The sequence below is a fragment of the Carlito syrichta genome, unplaced genomic scaffold (genome assembly GCF_000164805.1).
Source record: "Carlito syrichta isolate Samal-C Ts95f unplaced genomic scaffold, Tarsius_syrichta-2.0.1 Scaffold307134, whole genome shotgun sequence".
NCBI classification, from domain to species: domain Eukaryota; kingdom Metazoa; phylum Chordata; class Mammalia; order Primates; family Tarsiidae; genus Carlito; species Carlito syrichta.
In genome coordinates this window covers 387,391-406,919 of record NW_007251230.1, presented here as the reverse complement: position 1 = coordinate 406,919, position 19,529 = coordinate 387,391, and the positions used below count along the sequence as shown (strand labels likewise).

The following is a 19,529-nucleotide window of genomic DNA, read 5'->3' as shown; positions in this document are numbered from 1 at the left end:
TTAGTTTATCTTTAATAATAGGTAGTATCTGAGGGAAATAAAATAAATGTGCTTTTAACTTAAATAAAGACTTTATCCCTACCTGTGTTTCTTTTTAATGGATTAAGTATTCAGTTGCTTTCTTTTAGAAAAAAGACAACAACCACAATTATAACAACAAATTTATATAACAGAATCTGAAATGGACAGAGGGCAATAGAGGAGGGGGCATCCTGGACTGAGGGCAGAAGAGCAACTTCAGTTTGGGAAAAACCAGGTGAAGATAACCCTGAGAAGAGCCCTGCTTTGAACATAAGAACATATAGATGCCCTTTGCAAGCAGGGCTGCCTTTCCTTGCAGTTGATGTTATTAAAGGAATTACAGAGTGTATATATTTGGGTATTTTATATTAAGATAACCATCCTGCAAATCCCTAGGGCATGTATCTTTTATCTTTTAATACTCAGTATAATTTTTTTACTAAATTTGCAAATATTTATTGAATTGATAAGAGAATCTGAGCTTTCTAAAGACTACCTTTTTTGGTTTTGTCTTCTGTGATCTTATTTAAAATGAAGTATTTTAAAAAATATTTACAACTGAGGATTATAACTTAGAAATTCCTCAAAAGCATTCGCCATCTTTTTTTTATTTTGGTGGGGGAGTAAGTCATACATGTTTAGGTATATGTTCATGCTCCAGTTTGATATATTTGCCTTGTAAGATAATGTACTCTGGTTTGGAAATTCATTAAACTGGAAAACTGTATTAGGAAAAGCCATTTCAAAACTATACTAATCCCTTCATCATTTGAAAAGAATAGATTCCTTTTAGAATTAAACAATTTACTCTTTTCAATATTGAATGCCTAGTTTCCATTAAGCAAAAATAAATAGATTTAAATATTGTAGAGCAAGTAGTCATAAAAATGGAGTATACATTCTTGAATTTTGAGCAGATTTCGAACTTAATACACATATCAGTTCTTTTAGGAATCAGTGTAAAATGGATGCGGATTGAATGCGAGAGTATTTAAACGATTCTCAAGATTTTCTGGTTCACGTGTTGTGATATTGAACTCCTTCGTCCTAGGCTTTAATTTGTGCCTGGTGCTGACCTGACGCTGTGCAGGGACACTCACTGCATCCCTCCATTCAGTCTCTCTAATTATCCCAACTTCCTGGGGAGCTTGCTTAGAACTGGGCATGAGTGCTTGTTATTAAAATATTGGTCTACCCTGGCTACATGTAACAAGGTAGCTTTTGATATCCGATTGTATAGATGAATAGAATAGGAAGCAAAAGTTGTTTGTTGTGAGTTTACATAAATAGGTAGGGGATATTTTGGAAATTATTTGGTTAGACAGTGGATTCAGCTGTAATAAATGAAATCATGAATAATAAGGTTCCTGAGTTGATTGGTTGCATTGCTTCTTTTAGTGCATATTCAAAAAGAAATATGATTCTATAAATGATAGAGCAATCAGATTTGCAATTTTGTGTCTATTTGCAAATGATGGTAATTCTTTTTTGCTGGGCGCATCTGTTAATACAGAAATTTGTCTCTTCAGGTTCATGTGAAAATGGCGGATGAGGCCGTCTGTGTTGGCCCAGCTCCCACCAGTAAAAGCTACCTCAACATGGATGCCATCATGGAAGCCATTAAGAAAACCAGGGCCCAAGCTGTGAGTCTGAATGAATCTATCTACTGCAGCTGTTTCATATGTAGTGAGCAGAGAGCTAGAGTTTGTATTAAAAAAAAAAAATAAGAAAGAATGATTGAAAATGCTATTGCAGTTAGTTCATGTCACATGAGTTAAATGTGGCCGAATTCGCTACTGGAAATCAAAGGCTTTGCAGCATCTGGCAGTGTTGGTCGCTGATCCTGCAGGTGGCTGCTGGATTCAGCTTTCACACCAGGGAGCAGTTTCAGTTCATTTCCAAATTTGCTAGGAAAAAAGAAATCCCAATTAGTTTTGAGTATTAACCCTTTCAGTAAAATAAAAGCATAAAAAAAAAATTCTGTTAAAAACAGGATCCAAAAGATCTTGTTTAATCATTTAAAAATTATATCCACTTAGTTACACTTCCAGAAACAAAAATAGTGTATTTGGTAATTTAAAATTATTTAAATGTGTTTGTTAATGTCAATAAGATGCCCATAACTTTCATGGATAAATCAGTAATTCTCTTCCCCCCAATTCTGCTTGAATAGAGTGGAACCTAAGGAAAAAAAATGATTTCTGACATCAGGAATAGTTTTTATTATCAGGGAACTAATTACATATAATGTTAAAAACTGCAGAGTTATGTCTAAAATTGGATGGAAGCAGCCAACACTTGCAGTTAGCCTGGAGTGCTTCAATTAGTGCTCACATTTCTTTTGAAAATAACATTTTAGTAAGATGCATGTTTAAATAAAAAAACTGAATTCACGAACCCATGTTATGGATGTTTACATTTTATTAGCAGAGTTAATGAAGACAAAACTCTGTTTAACCTTTTAACTATAGCTTGTCAGAATATAGTCTTTAGTTGAATGTTTGTATAAAATGAAATTGGTAGAATGAAGCTCTTTTCCTGTGACACGTAGTTTAAATTATTCTGACCATTTTCATAAAGCTCAGTTTATCATTTAAAAATCTCTCTGTAGCTATTTCTAGATTATGATGTTGGCTCCTTCAGAAATTCGATTTTCTTTTTAGCAGATTTGTTTTTGCTAGAAATATGTTCAATGGTGATTGATACTGGAGTGGCTAAATTTATAAATTTATGTGTGGTCAGTGTGGTAGAAACAAAAATTACTTGATTGGAACAGGATGGTAGAATTTAGATTGTAGCAATGTGGCTTGTGGGTGAGAATAGCATACAGTAGTTGTGAATGGCTAAATTTGGGGTGAGGAAGGAAAGAAAAGTAGACATTAGTAGAAAAAAAATTTTAGGGCACCAAGTAAAAGTAAAACCACACCTCTATTTTAGTTCAGTTTGGCAGAAATATTGGATAGTGGCTGAGTATTATTAATGCCATCAGGATTAAAATGTGTTAGTAGCCTGCAGTTTGGAATATAGCACTTCCTGGTGCTGTAAAGAAAGAGAAATTTAGAGTTTTTCATCCCTCTTGCCGAAGGTTCCTTTACCATAATTCTTTGACTCACCAGCCATGGTAAAATTCACAATTGTAGCCAAAGTTAACCTCAGAAAAAGGAGAGAGAGTTGAGTTGAAGAGTATAGACAAATGCTGATGGGCAGGAAGCTATGTAGGCATATGACCTGATTATGGCTAGGAAAAAGGCAATGTCTGGAAAATGAATATCAGAGGAGACAGTTTCTTGGAATTTGATTCTGAACCCAGAAATATGAATTAGAGCTAAGCAGTATATAAGAGAAGTAAAACTACTCAAGGGCTCTTAAACAATAAACACATTAATGTACCGTATATTTTGTTTATAAAGATTTTGCAATATGATAAGATTGAAAGTGCTTTTTGCTTTCATTTCTAAGGTACATCCAGGTTATGGATTCCTTTCAGAAAACAAGGAATTTGCCAGATGTTTGGTAAGTTGATAATGAACAAGAAATGGTTAAGTTATATTTCAGAAAGCTGTGTAGTGGCATGTGGATAGTGATTAATTATAGAATTTTAGTTAACACAACAGTTCTTTGAAGATTGTGAACAATAAAGAGTTGTTAATCTATAACCCAATTTTTGAATTGAAGAGTAATTATGAAAGTGAAAAAGTTATAAAATCACCATTACAGCTAATGAATGATACCCAGTTTGTTATATATTGTGTGGTCTTTGAATTTTAAAATTAAAAACTTCAGATTTCTAACTGTAAATATGGTAGGGAAGTTAGTGAGTTATTATAGTGATTTAACTATTACACCACAATCATGGAATATGAGGCCAGAATTACGATTCTGTTTTTTCCCTTTTATTGCATATTGTGACATTTAAGGTAAAATCTTACCATCTCCTCTGTTTTGGGTAAAGTTTTTCTTAATGATCGGAATGTCCTTTTAATATCATCATTCTGATCAGGTGAGTTAACTTATCTTTCCTAAATTGATTTTCCTGTTGTGAGATCAGTTATGTCAGCTACTTAATTAACTTATTATTCTATACATCTTTGTTTTTACAGTATATAGTATATGTCACCTAACAAAGGGAATATGTTCTGAGAAATGCATCATTAGGCAATTTCATCATTGTATGAACATCAGAGTGTACACGTAAACATATATAGTATAGCCTACTACACACCCAGACTATATGGTTTAGCCTATTGCTCATAGGTAACAAACTTGTACAGCATGTGACTGTACTGAGAACTGTAGGCAATTGTAACGCAGGGCTAAGTATTTGCATATCTAAACATAGAAAAGATACAGTAACAGCTGGGTGCAGTGTCTCACGCCTGTAATCCTAGCACTTTGGGAAGCCAAGGTGAGGAGATTGCCTGAGACCACGGGCAGCTTGGCGAGACCTCATCTCTACAATAAATCAAAAAATTAGCTGGGCGTGGTGGTGCATGCCTGTATTTCCTGCTACTTGGAAGGCTGAGGTGGAAGGATTGCCTGAACCCAGCAGGTTGAGGCTGTGGTAGCCATGGGCATGCCACTGCACTCCAGCCTGGTGACAGTGAGACTCCAACTCAAAAAAAAAAAAGATACAGTAACAATATGGTCTTGTGGGATCACTGTCATATAAATGCAGTTCATCATTGACCCAAATGTCATTATTTGGCACATGACTATGCTTGTATTTATTCTTCCATAGATGTGAAATTATTTATGAATGTAATCACCATTTGCTAGATAAAATTCCCACTTAAAATCTATAAGTTGAACTTAGAACAGTTTTTAAGGTCATAGAGTTGTCTATTTTAACCAGCTTACTTTATGAGTCAAACTAAGCCCTAAAGGCTTAACAAGTTATCTGAAGAGGGCAAATTAGGTGGAAGTATCCTTTGTCCCTGAAGTAGGGGCAGCCTGGCCCTGAGACATATCTTTTCTCCTCCAGAGGCAGCCCAAATAACCTCAGAAGAGCGCCCAGGAGAATCAAGATCCAGATTCACCAGGTTTTATGCAGCATAGCCAAATATTCTTGTTTATACTTCTTTTTCTTTTGATCTTCTTTGAATTTTTTTTTTAAATGGTGAAAAGTTATATTTAGAATTAGCCAGCTGGAGTCAGTTTAGATGATCCCAATTTTGTTGGCCTTATCCAAAGTGTCGTAATCAGAAGCCAGTCGAACATATGCCTCCTTCTCTCCATCAGGCCTGGTCAGGGTGTTGACCTTGGCCACATCAGTGTCATAGAGCTTTTTCACAGCCTGTTTGATCTGGTGCTTGTTGGCTTTGATATCCACAGTGAATACAAATGTATTTTTGTCTTCTATTTTCTTTATGGTGGACTCAGTGGTCAGGAGAAACTTGATGATGGCACAGTGGTCAGGCTTGTTTCTCCTGAGGGCGTTCTTCCGAGGATATGTGGGCTGCTTCCAGTGTCGCAGTGTTTTGGGCTTCCGGATGATGGGTGACGCGCGGGTCTTTTTGTGTGCATGTGGCTGTAGATGCCGTTCAGCACTGCCTTCTTGGCTTTTAATACTTTTCCTTTGGCTTCAGCTTTGGGAGGGGCAGGAGCAGGACCTGTGTCAGGAGCTTCAGGCTTCGACACCATCTTGCTCCTTGAAATTTTGACCCGAGTTTCTGTTACTATAAAGCAATGATTTGAGCGTAATACTCATTTGGTTTTATATGTACAATATAAAGTATTAAATTTAAGTCTGTGTGGATGAGAGGTTGGCAAACTATGGTCCCTGGGACAAATGCAGCCTGTGGCCCGATTTTTGTAAATAAAGTTTTATTGAAGCACAGCTATGCTCATTCATTCGTATGTTGTCTGTGGCTACTTTTTCCCTATATGGCAGAGTTGAATAGTTGTGACAGAGACCACTTGGCTTGCCAAACCTAAAATGTTTACTGCCGGGCTTGGTGGCTCAGCCTGTAATCCCGCGCCTTTGAGAGGCTGAGGTGAGTGGATCGCAACTTGGCGAGACCTCATCTCTACAATAAATCAAAAATCAGCCGGGTGTGGTAGCGTGCGCCTGTAGTTCCAGCTACTCAGAAAACTGAGGCGGAAGGATCGCCGGAGCCCAGCAGGTCGAGGCTGCGGTGGCTGGGAGTGGCCACTGCACTCCAGTCTGGGCGACAGAGTGAGACTCCAACTCAAAAAAAAAAAAAAATTTTTTTTTACTATATGGCCCTTTATAAGAAAAGTTTAGTAACCCCTGATAGAGATTAATATTCCAGTCCCAGAGAAGTTACGTGATACGACCAGTATAGTTTATTTAGTCATTATTCATTTATTCAGTCATTAACAAATGCTCATTTGAAATCTATGTTCAAAGCATTTGAGAAGGATATAACAATGAATCGGACCTTTGTCTTACGCACCAGGAGCTCACCATCATGCTGTAGAAAATAAGTTAGGTTACACAAATGACTTCAGTTTAGGGAATAAAATATCATGAGAGAAGATCAAATTCTCTGAAAATGAAGATAAGAAAGATTAACTCCATCTGGGGTTTCACCATAGAGAAAATAGTGTAGAATGTGTGACCACCTTCCTTTTCCACAAATTTTCTAAACTTATTCACTCCATTTCCCTTCCTCAATGGTATGCCTCCACCAAGCCTGACCATGTATATTCCCACATGTGGTTGGCTCCTTCCTGGAGCCTGTGTTTCCTCTTTCTCAGTGGGCATGCCTGTCCTCTCATGCCAGCTACTGTCTATCTTTAAAGGCACAGTGCACATGTTAGCACTACTGGGAAAGTTTTCCATGTTCTTCTGGTGAGAAGTAATTTCTTTCCTCTATAAAAGAGCACTTTAAAAATTTTAAAAATTTCTTAGTTGATATAAACCATTTTGTATTAAAATTGTTTCTGTATTTTAAACTCCCCTTGAGATAAGAGACTTGATTTTATCAGTCTTGTTTCCTTTTTGTTGCCTATTTTAATGATTTTCACACAGTAAATTCATTAAGTATTGATGGTAGATTTAAATACATATATTAGATTATGAATGATAAAACATGCAACCTGCAAGATAACTTTCTTCTGATCACAGAAAAGACTAGTTTGTAACTAAAAGGCAGTATTGCTGTGTGTTTTTGCTCATTGGACAAAGTTGGTAGTAAGTTACCCTCCCTTTTTTTTCTCTGCATTAGAGTGAGATTTTTATTTGGGATATAATTTTTCTATCATTAAAATATTTTTCTATCAGTTATCAGTTAAGATTCTCCTTATAGAATATTTGTTCTAGTTGGTAAGTTCCAAAAAACAACATAACGAAATGAAATTGCTTACAGATTTTGTTATGCCATATAAACATTGTGTGATTGGTGGCCAACCACTGATAGTTTTTATTTTAACCTGGGTATATTCTTAGAAATCTGATGATTTCCAATGTCATGGTGGTGAATTGCTGTGTTGGTGGCAACTTTTGGCGAGGAAGATTGGAAGAAGATTAAAAATCTCTTCTTGGTTTGATACTCTAAAGTTCCTTTATTGTATTGCTTATGCTTGAAATTTAATCAAAATTGAAGTTTGTTTTCCATTAATTTTGATTCTACTTTCTTTCTTTCTTTTTTTTTTTTGTTTTTTTTTGAGTTGGAGTCTCACTCTGTCGCCCAGACTGGAGTACAGTGGCCGCTCCCGGCCACCGCAGCCTCGACCTGCTGGGCTCCAGTGATCCTTCCGCCTCAGCCTTCCAAGTAGCCAGAATTATAGGCATGCGCTACCACGCCCAGCTGATTTTTGATTTATTGTAGAGATGAAGTCTTGCCTGCCCAGGTGGGTCTTGAACCCGTGGGCTCAGGCAATCCATTCACCTCAGCCTCCCAAAGGCGCGGGATTACAGGCTGAGCCACCAAGCCCGGCTGATTCTACTTTCTTTATTGTGATACAAACAGCAGTATAATTTTTTTTGTTTAGAGAAAAACTATTTGTGCTTTATCTGATCTGTTATTTTTTACTTAATGTCTATAAATAAAATGATTTCTTGATTAATTGCTATATATTTGCTTTAGAAAGTATACAGTAAGCCAAATTCCTCCAAGTGTAAAAATATACTAAATTTGCAAGTCTAATAATCTTAGTTACTACTGTACATGACTTGAACAAGATTGTGTGTTTTTGTTCATTATTGCTTCAATAATTCATGGAAAAATAATGCTACAAATAATTTTCTTTTTTTTTTTGAGTCGAGGTCTCACTCTGTCACCCAGGCTGGAGTGCGGTGGCATGCCCCTGGCCACCCTGTACAGCCTTGACCTGCTGGGCTCAGGTGATCTTTCTGCCTCCTCCTTCCAAGTAGGTGGAACTAGAAGTGCACGCTGCCACGGCTGGCTAATTTTTTGTTTTGTTTGTAGAGATGAGTTCTTGCTGAGTTACCCAGGCTGGTCTCGAACCAATGGGCTCAGGCAGTCCTCTCACATCCACCTCCCAGAGTGCTGGGATTATAGAACTGAGCCATCATGCTCGGCAAATAATTTTCATAAAACATAGCAAATTTAACGTGCTAAGCAAACATTTTATTTCTAAACTGTTTTCCATTCTGTTTTTTTCTTACAGGCTTCTTTTACTATGAGCGGTAAAGGACCATTAGTGGGAGACTAAGAGGACTGTTAGGAATAAGAAAAGAAATTCCTGCCGCACTAGGTGGCTCAGCCTGTAATCCTGCGCTTTGAGAGGCTGAGATGAGTAGATTGCCTGAGCCCACCGGTTTGAGACCCGCCTGGACAATTTGGCGAGACCTCATCTCTACGATAAATCAAAAATTAGCTGGGCGTGGTAGCATGCGCCTGTAGTTCCAGCTACTCGGAAGGCTGAGCGGAAGGATCGCTGGAGCCCAGCAGGTCGAGGCTGTGGTGACCAGGAGTGTGCCACTGCACTCCAGTCTGGGTGACAGGGTGAGACTGCAACTCAAAAAAAAAAAAAAAGAAAAGAAATTCCTAATAGAACTTATCAAGGACTTTGACCCTATCTGCTCCTGAAAAAGAGAGATTTTGACTAAAGAGATTTCATGGTCTTCCTAGGTCTATTTCTGGTTTTTCTATATTGTCTTTATTATGTTCCCATATCATAACATTTCAGTGCAACATAGTATTCTAAGTTACAATAATTAGCTTTAGGAGAAATTTACATACGAGATTTGATCATTTACGTTTTGTGCTTGGATCTCGATAGAAAGTGAGCTCTATCCAGGACGCTCAGCACTGAAGGCTTAGGAGAGAAGTGTGGCAAGCCCGGGAGGGCTGGTGATTAAGCTCTTTTTATTGTTTTCCTTTGAGACTTTTGAGCAAGAGAAGGAATGTAACTATTGCAAAAAACAATAATGAGATCTATCTTTTTAATCCATTGGATTAACCAAGAAACGCTTAAATAGGTATGACATTCAGGGTAGGTAAGTATATGGGGAAAGAGTTTTGTTCTTGGGAGTGTGAATTGTTTCAGCCAATTCTCAACCCCTACCAATATTTGCTAGTATATGTCAAAATGTGACACATGTATATATTCTTTAACTCAGCCATTCCACTCATAAGAATCTCACCTACAAAGATATACTTGCAAAAATGTTCATTGTAAGGTTTTTTGTAATAGCTGAATTTGGAAATAGCTCAAAAGTAAAATGTAGAGAGTGACAGCTGCCCTGCAGGGCTATTCATTGGTCCTTGGTTATTGAGGTTGCAATTCATGATGTGCTGTAGTTTAAAGTGTGTTGTAACGTTATAACTAATACTAAAATTCTGAAGTTAGCAACTTTGCCAATGACTTTAACAACTTATTTTGTTCTTAAAATAGTTTTGAGTGAATTTTAAATGATCCATATGATACTTTTATTTGAATTAAAAAAAAAAGTAGGATTAAAGAGACTTAGACCTTGCAAGCCCGGAGTTGTTTGTGCTTGGATCTTAGCTGGGAGCATCTGTATGGACTATAATCTGGGTAGCTCATGGAAATATGTACTGTGTGTACTGTGTGTGACTCTTATTATTTATTTATTTATTTTTTTGAGTTGGAGTCTCACTCTGTTGCCCAGACTAGAGTGCAGTGGCTGCTCCCGGTCACTGCAGCTTTGACCTGCTGGGCTCCGGCAATCCTTCCACCTCAGCCTTCCAAGTAGCTGGAACTGTAGGAGCGCGCTACCACACTCGGCTAATTTTTTGATTTATTGTGGTGATGAGGTCTCACCAAGTTGCCCAGGCGGGTCTCGAACCTGCGGGCTCAGGCAATCCATTCACCTCAGTCTCCCAAGGCGCAGGATTACAGGCTGAGCCATCCAGCCCGGCTGACTCTTGTTATTTTTATTTGTCACAGTTTAAGAAAGGTTAAAAACTGTTACTGTGTTGAATTTTGTAGACATCTGGTTTTAACTATGTAACGTTCCTTATCATTAACATATTAGATTTTTCCATTTTGGACATAGACTTTTAATTTTAGTATATTAAAAATTTTTATTCTTGAGACTGTAATATCTTAGAAAGGTAAGTCACATGAATACATTGAATAATAATGTTTCTTTCTGTCTTCGAACCTCCAACTCCTGCCCCCAGTTTAAATCCCTCAAGACCACCACTGCTATCAGAGTTATAGTCTTCTGGAGCGTGTGTGTGTGTGTGTGTGTGTGTGTGTGTGTGTGTGTGTGTGTGTGTGTGTCTGGAGTGTGTGTGTGTGTGTGTGTGTGTGTGTGTGTGTGTACCTGCCTGTGTCTGCTAGAATTTTGCTATTGATTTGTTATATAGGGTATTCTTTTTGCTGAAGTATGATTTTATTTGTTTATAACAATAGAAGTGGCACAAAACTTTATCTTTTATAAGAAAGACTTGACCCCCAGGCTTTTAAAATTATGTATGCAATACCTACCTGTAGATGAATTGGCCTACTTCTATTTAATCTTCATGACTGTGATGTATTTTTATTATCATAATCATTATTCTTGGTTTTATGGAAGAGAGAACAAGCTCAGAAAGGTTAAATAAATGTCTGTCTAATTTCACATGGCTGGTAGGTGAGAGTACAGATCCCATGCCTTGCATGTGTTCCAGACTGTCTCTAACATGCATTGGAAGTGAGCTGGGCTCTTAGTAGTGTTTCCTTTTTATTTTTTTTCACAGAGACAGGGTCTCACTTTGTCTCCCAGATTGGAGTGCAGTGGTGCCATCATAGCTCACTGCAACCTCAAACTCCTGGTCTCAAGTGATCCTCTGTTTCAGCCTTCTAGAAATCTGGGATAACAGGCATGAGCCACCACTCTTGGCCTGTTTTTTTTTTTGGTAATTAATTGCTGTAGCTGGCACCTGTTATTACTGTTGGTGGAAGCTTCTCTCTTTCTGCTCCCTTCCCCTCTCCCCCACTGGTGTGTGATCACTGAGGTCTAAAAATAGAATTGTTTCTTTTGTTTTTCTGATTTTGTAATCTGGTTGCCAGTGATGGTAACCCTCACTTGGATTACCATCAATAAAGTAAAGTAATTCAGTAAAGTAACTGAGTGAGTTGGCAGAGCTACCTCAGAGTTATTGATGCCTTTTAACTCTCCTTGATATTCTTAGGTGGACCTAATAAAGTGTCCCTGGATTGAAGGAGAAAGTTCTATGACTCCTTCCCTTTTGACAATAATTTGCTAATGTTCTTCTAGGTGTGACTTGTACATATGTGATATTGAAAAGAATTAATAAGAACCAATAAATGCAACTTCATAAAACTCCTATCATGGCAGACTGTCCCTTAAACTGTTTGAAAACATGTTTCTTTTTTGAATGTTGGCTTAAGTTCAACTTTTAGAATATTTGTTGAAGATTTTTAAGATGATGTGGTGTACTCAGTGCTGTAAAGTGAATACCTGAAAAGGAAAAATCTCCTTTTATTGTTAGTGAGTCTTTTAAGACTATAGAGAAGTCAAATTCTTTTAGTGCTCTGGAGCTTTGGGGGTGGTTTCGATAGGGATGTTGAAAATCCAGTAAGTGATGAGGCCAGGATTTTCTTCCCTTTGCGTGAGGTTAGAATAGGTTGAAATTTTATATTTCAGCGTCCCCGTTTTTCTCTTTCCTTACTGCCCCCATGCACTTGTGAGCTCAGTCTGGAGTCAGAAGAGGGACAAAATTCTTGCTTTGTGCCACTTAATCTTGGACAAGTTGCTGAATGTTTGACTCTGAAGACTGTGTTTTATTCTTACTGTTTTCAGGATATGAATTTCTCCATCTGTGATTTGATATTGAAAATACTGTGTGTCTTCTCTTGTAGCCAGGAGATAGTTGGGTCTTTTTTTTTTTTGAGTTGGGGTTCTCCCACTGTCTCCCAGGCTGGAATGCATTGGTGTGATCATGGCTCTCTGCTGCCTTGACCACTCTGGCTCAGGCGATCCTTCCACCTTAGCCTCCTGAGTAGCTGGGACTACAGGTGCACGCCACCATGCTTGGCTAATTTTTTGACTTTTTACAGAGATGAGGTCTTGCTATGTTGCCCAGTCTGGTCTCTAACTCCTGGGCACATGCAATCTTCTTGCCTCTGTCTTCCAAAGTGCTAGAATTACAGGCATGAGCCACTGTGCCTGGCTGGGTCATGCTTTTAAAATCTTTCTTATAATCTGTATTTTTAAATTGTAGTGTTTAGTTTATTAACCTTTTTTCTTTTTTAGTTTGTCTTAGTTTATTTTCTTAAATAACAACTTTATTGAGATTTAGTTCACGTACCATAATGCTCATCCTTTAAAAGTATGCAATTCAGTGATTTTTAGTGTATTAACAGTTGTGTAACTATCACCACTGTGCAATTTCAGTAAAATCTGTTAACATTTAATAAATGATTGATGGGGCTGGACTTATATCTACCACTTTATTATTTGTTTTCTCTCTTTTCCCTTCTGTTCTCTTTTTTTGTCTTCTATACATTATTTTTAATAATTTTTGAAGTCACAGTTAAACTTGTGTATTAGATCTATTTGTTGCATTTTTAAGGGGTTTTTCTAGGAGTTGTGGTATATGTCCTTAAGTGTTCATGGTCTACTTACAGTTAATGTAGTATGCTTCCAGGTAAAATGTAGAAATTTTGCAATTGTATAGTCCATTCTCTCTTCCCATTACCATCCTCTGTGTTATAGTTTCATTCATAGTTCATCTGTATATATCATACATTCTATGGGAAATGTCATAATTTTTGCTTCAAACATGTTTGGAGTGAGTTAGGACATTTCTTTTATTTATGACCTGTTGAAATCAAATAAAATTCTCATAGGAAAATGGAGTTTAATATTGCTCCAATTCTATGAAAAATGACATTGGTAGTTTGGTAGGGATTGCTTTGAATCTGTAGATTACCTTGGGTAATATGGTATTGGTTCTTCCAATCCATGAACATGGGATGTTTTTCTATTTGTTTGTGACCTCTAAAATTTCGTTCACTAGTGTTTTATAGTTCTCCCTGGAGAGATCTTTGAACTCCTTGGTCAAGTATATTCCTAGGTACCTTAGCTTTTTGCAGCTATTGTAAATGAAATTGAGTTCTTGATTTGATTCTCAGCTTGGTTGCTATTGGATCTTTAACAAAGCAGATAACAACATACACTATTTGGTGAAAAGGATACCCTATTCACCAAATGGGGCTGGGAATATTGGATAACTACATGCAGAAAAATGAAACTTGATTTTTATCTTTCACCATAGACAACAATTAAGTCAAGATGGATTAAAGATTTAAATGTTATACCTGAATACCTGAAACCATAAAAATTCTAAAAGAAAACCTAGGGAAAGCTCTTTTGGACATTGGCCTAGGCAAAGAATTTATGGCTAAGACCCCAAAAGCAAATGCAACAAAACAAAAATAAGTGGGCTTAATTAAACTAAAAAGCTTCTGCACAGCAAAATAAATAATTTACAGAGTAAATAGGCATCCTATAGAATGGGAGAAGATATTTGCAAACTATGTATCTGACAAAGGAATCTACAAAGCAGCAAGAAAAAAAGCAAATAACCTCATTAAAAAATGGGCAAATGATATGAACAGATATTTCTCAATAGAAGATTTAAAAATGACCAACAAACATATGAAAAAATGCTCATCACTAATCATCAGATAAACACAAATTAAAACCACAATGAGATACTAACTTATACCAGTCAGAATGGCCATTATTAAAAAATCAAAAAGTAGCCAGGTGCGGTGGCTCAGCCTGTAATCCCAGCACTTTGGGAAGCTGAGGCAAGAGGACTGCCTGAGCCCAGGGGTTCAAGATCAGTCTGGGAAATTTGGTGAGACCTCGTCTCTACAATAAATCAAAAAATTAGCCGGGCATGGTGGTACCCACCTGTAGTTCCAGCTACTTGGAAGGCTGAGACAGAAGGGTCGCCTAAGCCCAGCAGACCAAGGCTGCGGTGGCCGGAAGCGTGCCACTGTCCTCCAGGCTGGGCGAGAGTGAGACTCCGACTCAAAAAAATAAACAATAAAAAAATAAAAAAGCAATAGATGTTGGCATGGATGTGGTGTAAAGAAAATGCTTATACACTTGTTGGTGGAAGTGTAAATAGTACAACCTCTGTGGAAGTCAGTATGGGTATTTCTCGAAAAACAAAAATTAGGTCAACATTTTATCCAGCAGTCCCACTACTAGTTATCTACCCAAAGGAACAGAGGTCTTTATACAAAAATGACATCTGCAATTCGTATGTTCATTGCATTATCGCAATTTACAATTGCAGAGATAGGGAATCAACCTAAATGCCCACCAACTGATCAGTGGATAATGAAAATGTCGAATACACACACACACACACACACAGAAATGAAATAATGTCTTTTGTGGCAACTTGGGATTGGAGATCATCATCCTAAGTGAGGTAACACAAGAATGGAAAACCAATCACTGCATGTTCTCACTTATAAGTGGGAGGTAAACTAAGGAACTGCATGTATAGAGTGACATAATGGACATTGAAGACTCAGAAGGGGGAAAGTGGGAGGGGTTAGGGATGAAAAGTCATCTGTAGGGTGCAATGTGCACAGGTTGGGGTGAAGGGTACACTCAAACCCAAGGTACGCTCTTTTCCACTATACAGTGCATCCATGTAACCAAAAATCATTTGTACTCCCCAAAGACACTGAAGTAAAAAAAAAAATTTTTTTTAAAGATTACTCTAGTCATTAACAGTATACAAGATGTCTGATGTTAGGCTTTCACTACGTCTAAGATAAATTAGGCTATAATCAAGAGTATTAAAATATCTTAAGTAACTCCTATCAAAGCAATCTTTTCACAGATCCAACTATAAATTCTAGATAAAATATAAAAAGCTACTCACTACCTGAAGGTACTAGAGAGCAGTCACAATTAGACAGAAATAGGAAGGAGGCTGCCCTTAAGAGAAGGAAATAGTATGGGAGCAGTTTCCTTTTTTTTGTACAATTCATAGAATCAGTTCTGGAATATTCATGCATGGGTCAGATTCCAAACAATCTAGCTGAGACTAAAAGAACCAAAGAGAAACATTAGCTGTTTCTTATGCTAGTCTTAGTGGAAAATATTCATTTTAGGTTTTACCTACATGACCTTTGAACCCCTTTTTGAAATGTGACAGTATAGCAGACCTTGTTGGTGCTGTCTACCTGCTTTGGCTTCCCAAAGTGCTGGGATTACAGATGTGAGCCACTGCATCCAGTCCCATTAATAATTAAAGTATTTTTTCTTTACATCCCATGATGGTAAGCTACTTTGGCTAACTATCTGTTACTTAGGACTGTGTTTGTCAAAGAACTGTTACCATACTGTGTTCTTTTGTTTTTTTTTTTGAATTGGAGTCTCACTCGGTCGCCCAGACTGAGTGCAGTGGCTGCTCCCGGCCACCGCAGTCTCGACCTGCTGGGCTCAGGCGATCCTTCCGCCTCAGCCTTCCGAGTAGCGGAATTACAGGCACGCGCTACCACGCCCGACTAATTTTTTGATTTCATTGTAGAGATGAGGTCTCGAACCCTCGGGCTCAGGCAATCCACTCACCTCAGCCTCCCAAAGGCGTGGGATTACAGGCTGAGCCACCGAGCCCGGCTCCATGCTGTGTTCTTATGATGTGAACTTGAATTAAAGTTGACAAAGAGAATTATCCCCAGGGCACTGGAGATAATTTTTTTTGTGTGTCATTAATTGCCACAAAAATAAACACATTTGATTCATTTGCATTTTGTTTATAATAGAATAAAAATTTGAGAAATTAAATTCTTATTTTGTCATGTGACTCTGATAGACCATTAATTTCCTGCCTTAGTGTCAACCTAAATACAAGACAGCCAAGAAAAAAATCTCCTAATGTAACGAATTTATTTGGAAGTAAGCAAAAAGGACTATAATTCGGGATGCACAGCTATGGCAAACTACAGGGGAACCCAAAGAGGGAAGACAAGGGGAAGCCTTTATTGGCAAAAAAGAGAAGTTCACATAAACTGCTCTGAAGCAGAATTCATTGGTTTCAGAGGTAAAAGCTGTGGTCGCGTCAGTTCATTGGTGGAGTTGCCAGGCAAGTGCTTTTGATAGCTGTCTGAATTGCTGCAGAATGTCTAGTGATAAACCTGGTCCTAGAAATGTGTGAAACCTAGGTCGGTAAAAGCATGAGAGGCACAAAGGATGTGAAGGAATCTCTTGTGGGTTATTTTAGAAAGTCCTTGCCACAGTTTTCATCTCAGACATGCAAGTGTGAGCTCTTCACCTTCGTGCTTGGCCAACTCCTGTTTGTTTTGGTCTGACAAGAGTGATTTCATCCTAGTATCTGCAGCTTTCACAACAGAATATCCATTCACACTTGGCACCGTTTGGAAGAGTGATGTTATGTAGTAGGATGAGCAGCTTCCATTCATGGTGTATTTATATATTTTTATTGGCAGGAACCAAACAGGTAAACTCATTTGGGGTCACTTAGCAAAGGGTAAAAATCTATGTGGGTTGCTTTCAGCTGGATAACAAAAATGGAAAAGAGACCATTGTTTCATTTGCATTAGATTTCCATCTCATGCTTTCTAGCATAAGTGGATATAAAGCAGAAATACACTGTGTGCTAGTGTCAAGCCCTGGGAAGGACTCACCATGTACTGTTATCAATCCCACGGGAGGACTCTGAGCACCCTGTCAAGTCTACAGAGGTTCCCAGATCTGGCAGAAGGTTTTACACAAACCAGCCTGTGGGGTATGAGTTGGTGAGAAAGAACATTTGTGCACATCAGGCAAAGCATAGTTATCACTCACAGACAGGCATCAAGGGTAAACAGAAGCCTGTGATTCATGGCAAACCCATCATCCCCTGGGGCCTAGGAAAGCTGCTTGGGGTGGATGCAGTCTTGTCCACATGTGCCCCACTTTGCATCACAACCGAAGAACCCAAAAGCTCTCCACTCCGAGTTTTATGTCCAGGGGTCATTTGGTTCCTTGGGCGTTTAATTAAAGGACATCCTGTTCTAGGAGGGACAAGGATGAAGGTGAGGCTGTTCCTGAAAGTTCCTTCTTAGTGTGCTGCCTTCTTGGTACAGTCTGCCTAAGAATTACAGGCAAACAGGAGAAGAACTAGCTCAGTCAAGGCCATCAGGATCCGGGCCTGCTGTGGGAAGGGGATTGTGCAGTAGTGTTTTCCAGTAGCTGCATGATGTATGTTATCACAACAGATTGAATATAGAAACGGGATTTGGAATCCAGCTGTCTTCTATTAAGCCAGATGTTAAAGAGATTTGCAAAAATGTAAAACATTTCTACTCTTACGAATGAGTTTGTCATAAAAATGTTACTTTTAATTATTGGTTGTTATTTTAAAATATATTTTAAAGAATTTCTTAATTTTAATATGGTAAATTTGATAGAGAAAACACACATTAGCCCACGATCCTTGAAATTTAAAAATTGTCAATTTTTAAAACTGTAAAGACATTCTGAGCCCAGAAAGTTTGGTAAGCAGTGTGCTGGAAGGTGACTGGGTGGGTGGTCTCTGTAGATTAGGTGATGACAATCTTCTCTAAGAGAGTGGCCTTTAAGCTGAGCTCTGATGGGAGAAGACATTCTAGATAGAATGAGCAAGCTTTCTCTGACTACTCTTCCTTTCTCTACTCCCACACTCTTTTTTAGTCTTAGTATAATTACTTCCATGCCAAGTCAAGGACCTTTACTTATTCATCTCTAAATTCATGTTGCTTACCACTTTAATCACTAGTCATTAACAATTCTTTACCTTGGCCTGGGACTTTGGTTTATATCTATAATCCCAGTACTTTGGGAGGCCAAGGCAGGAGGATTGCTGGAAGCCAAGATTTTAGGACCAGCCTGGGCAACATAGTGATAGCCCAAAAATAAAGAGTAAAGTTAGCTAGGTATGGTGATGCATGCCTGTAATCCCAGGTACTCAAGAGGCTGAGGCAGGAGGATCACTCGAGTCTAGAAGTTCAAGGCTGCAGTGAGCTATGATTAAACCACTGCATGTTAACCTGGGAAACAGAGTGAGATCCTGTCTCAAAAAAAAAAAAAAATTTACCTTAATGGAATTGCTTATATACATTTTTAAACATCAGGCAAACTTTTAAAAATTTATTTTAAAGATGTGGGGTACAATTCAGGGTTAGGTATACAAACATTGATTATGCAGGTACCCTTGTTGATGAGGTATGCCCCTCCTTCCTCTGGCAGTTTCCCTCAACTGCCAATCCCACCCCCCACTCCCCTGACAGTTTCCCACTACTGCCAATCCCTTTTATAGTATTGTAATAATTGTTCAAGGTTGGTTATGAGTGAGAACATATGGTACTCTCTTCTTTGTTTCTGTGATAGATCACTGAGTATGATCGACTCTAAATCCATCCAACTTGCTGCAAAGTCCATATGTTTGTCCGTCTTTATGGCTGCGTAATATTCCATTGTGTATATGTACTACATTTTTTAAATCCAGTCCAGCTTCGATAGGCAGCATGGTTGGTTCCATGGTTTTGCTGTTGTGACTAGAGGTGCAACAAATATACCTGTGGAGGTACCTTGTTTGTAGAATGATTTGAGTTTCTCTGGGTATATTCCCAATAGGTGAGTTGCTGGGTCATATGGAAGGTCAATTTCTAGTTCTTTCAGAAATCACTACACTGTCTTCCGAAGAGGTTGCACTATTTTGCTTTTCCCACCAACAGTGTAGAAGTGTTCCTTTTTCTCTGCATCCTCACCAGCATCTGTTGTTGTTTGTTTTACTAATAATGACCATTCTTACTGGGGTTAGGTGGTATCTCAAAGTGGTTTTGATATGCATTTCTCTGATAATTAGTGAGGCTGAGCAGTTTTCCATGTGTCTGTTGGCTGCCCGTATATCTTCTTTTGAGAAGTGTCTATTCATGTCTTTTGCCCACTTTTTAATAGGATTGTTTGTTTTTTTCCTTCTGGCACATTTGAGTTCCTTGTAGATCCTAGATGTTAGGCCTTTGTCAGATATACAGATGGCAAAATATTTTTTCCCATTCTGTGGGCTGTCTCCCTGCTGTCTTGATGA

At 38.1% G+C, this 19,529-nt stretch overlaps 1 protein-coding gene and 1 pseudogene across 8 annotated transcripts in view; one reads left to right on the top strand and one right to left on the bottom strand.

Moving 5' to 3' along the window:
- The window catches only part of PCCA (propionyl-CoA carboxylase alpha subunit), a 419,699-nt gene that overhangs the window by 46,589 nt on the left and 353,581 nt on the right, over positions 1 to 19,529 (top strand). For all 8 annotated transcript variants that reach the window (XM_021715457.1, XM_021715463.1, XM_021715461.1 and 5 more), the window contains exons 4-5: positions 1,551 to 1,664; positions 3,481 to 3,534. In XM_021715457.1, coding sequence (XP_021571132.1) covers positions 1,551 to 1,664; positions 3,481 to 3,534 — 168 coding nt within the window. The remainder of the gene's footprint in view (positions 1 to 1,550; positions 1,665 to 3,480; positions 3,535 to 19,529) is intronic.
- LOC103266298 lies at positions 5,177 to 5,661 on the bottom strand (annotated as a pseudogene).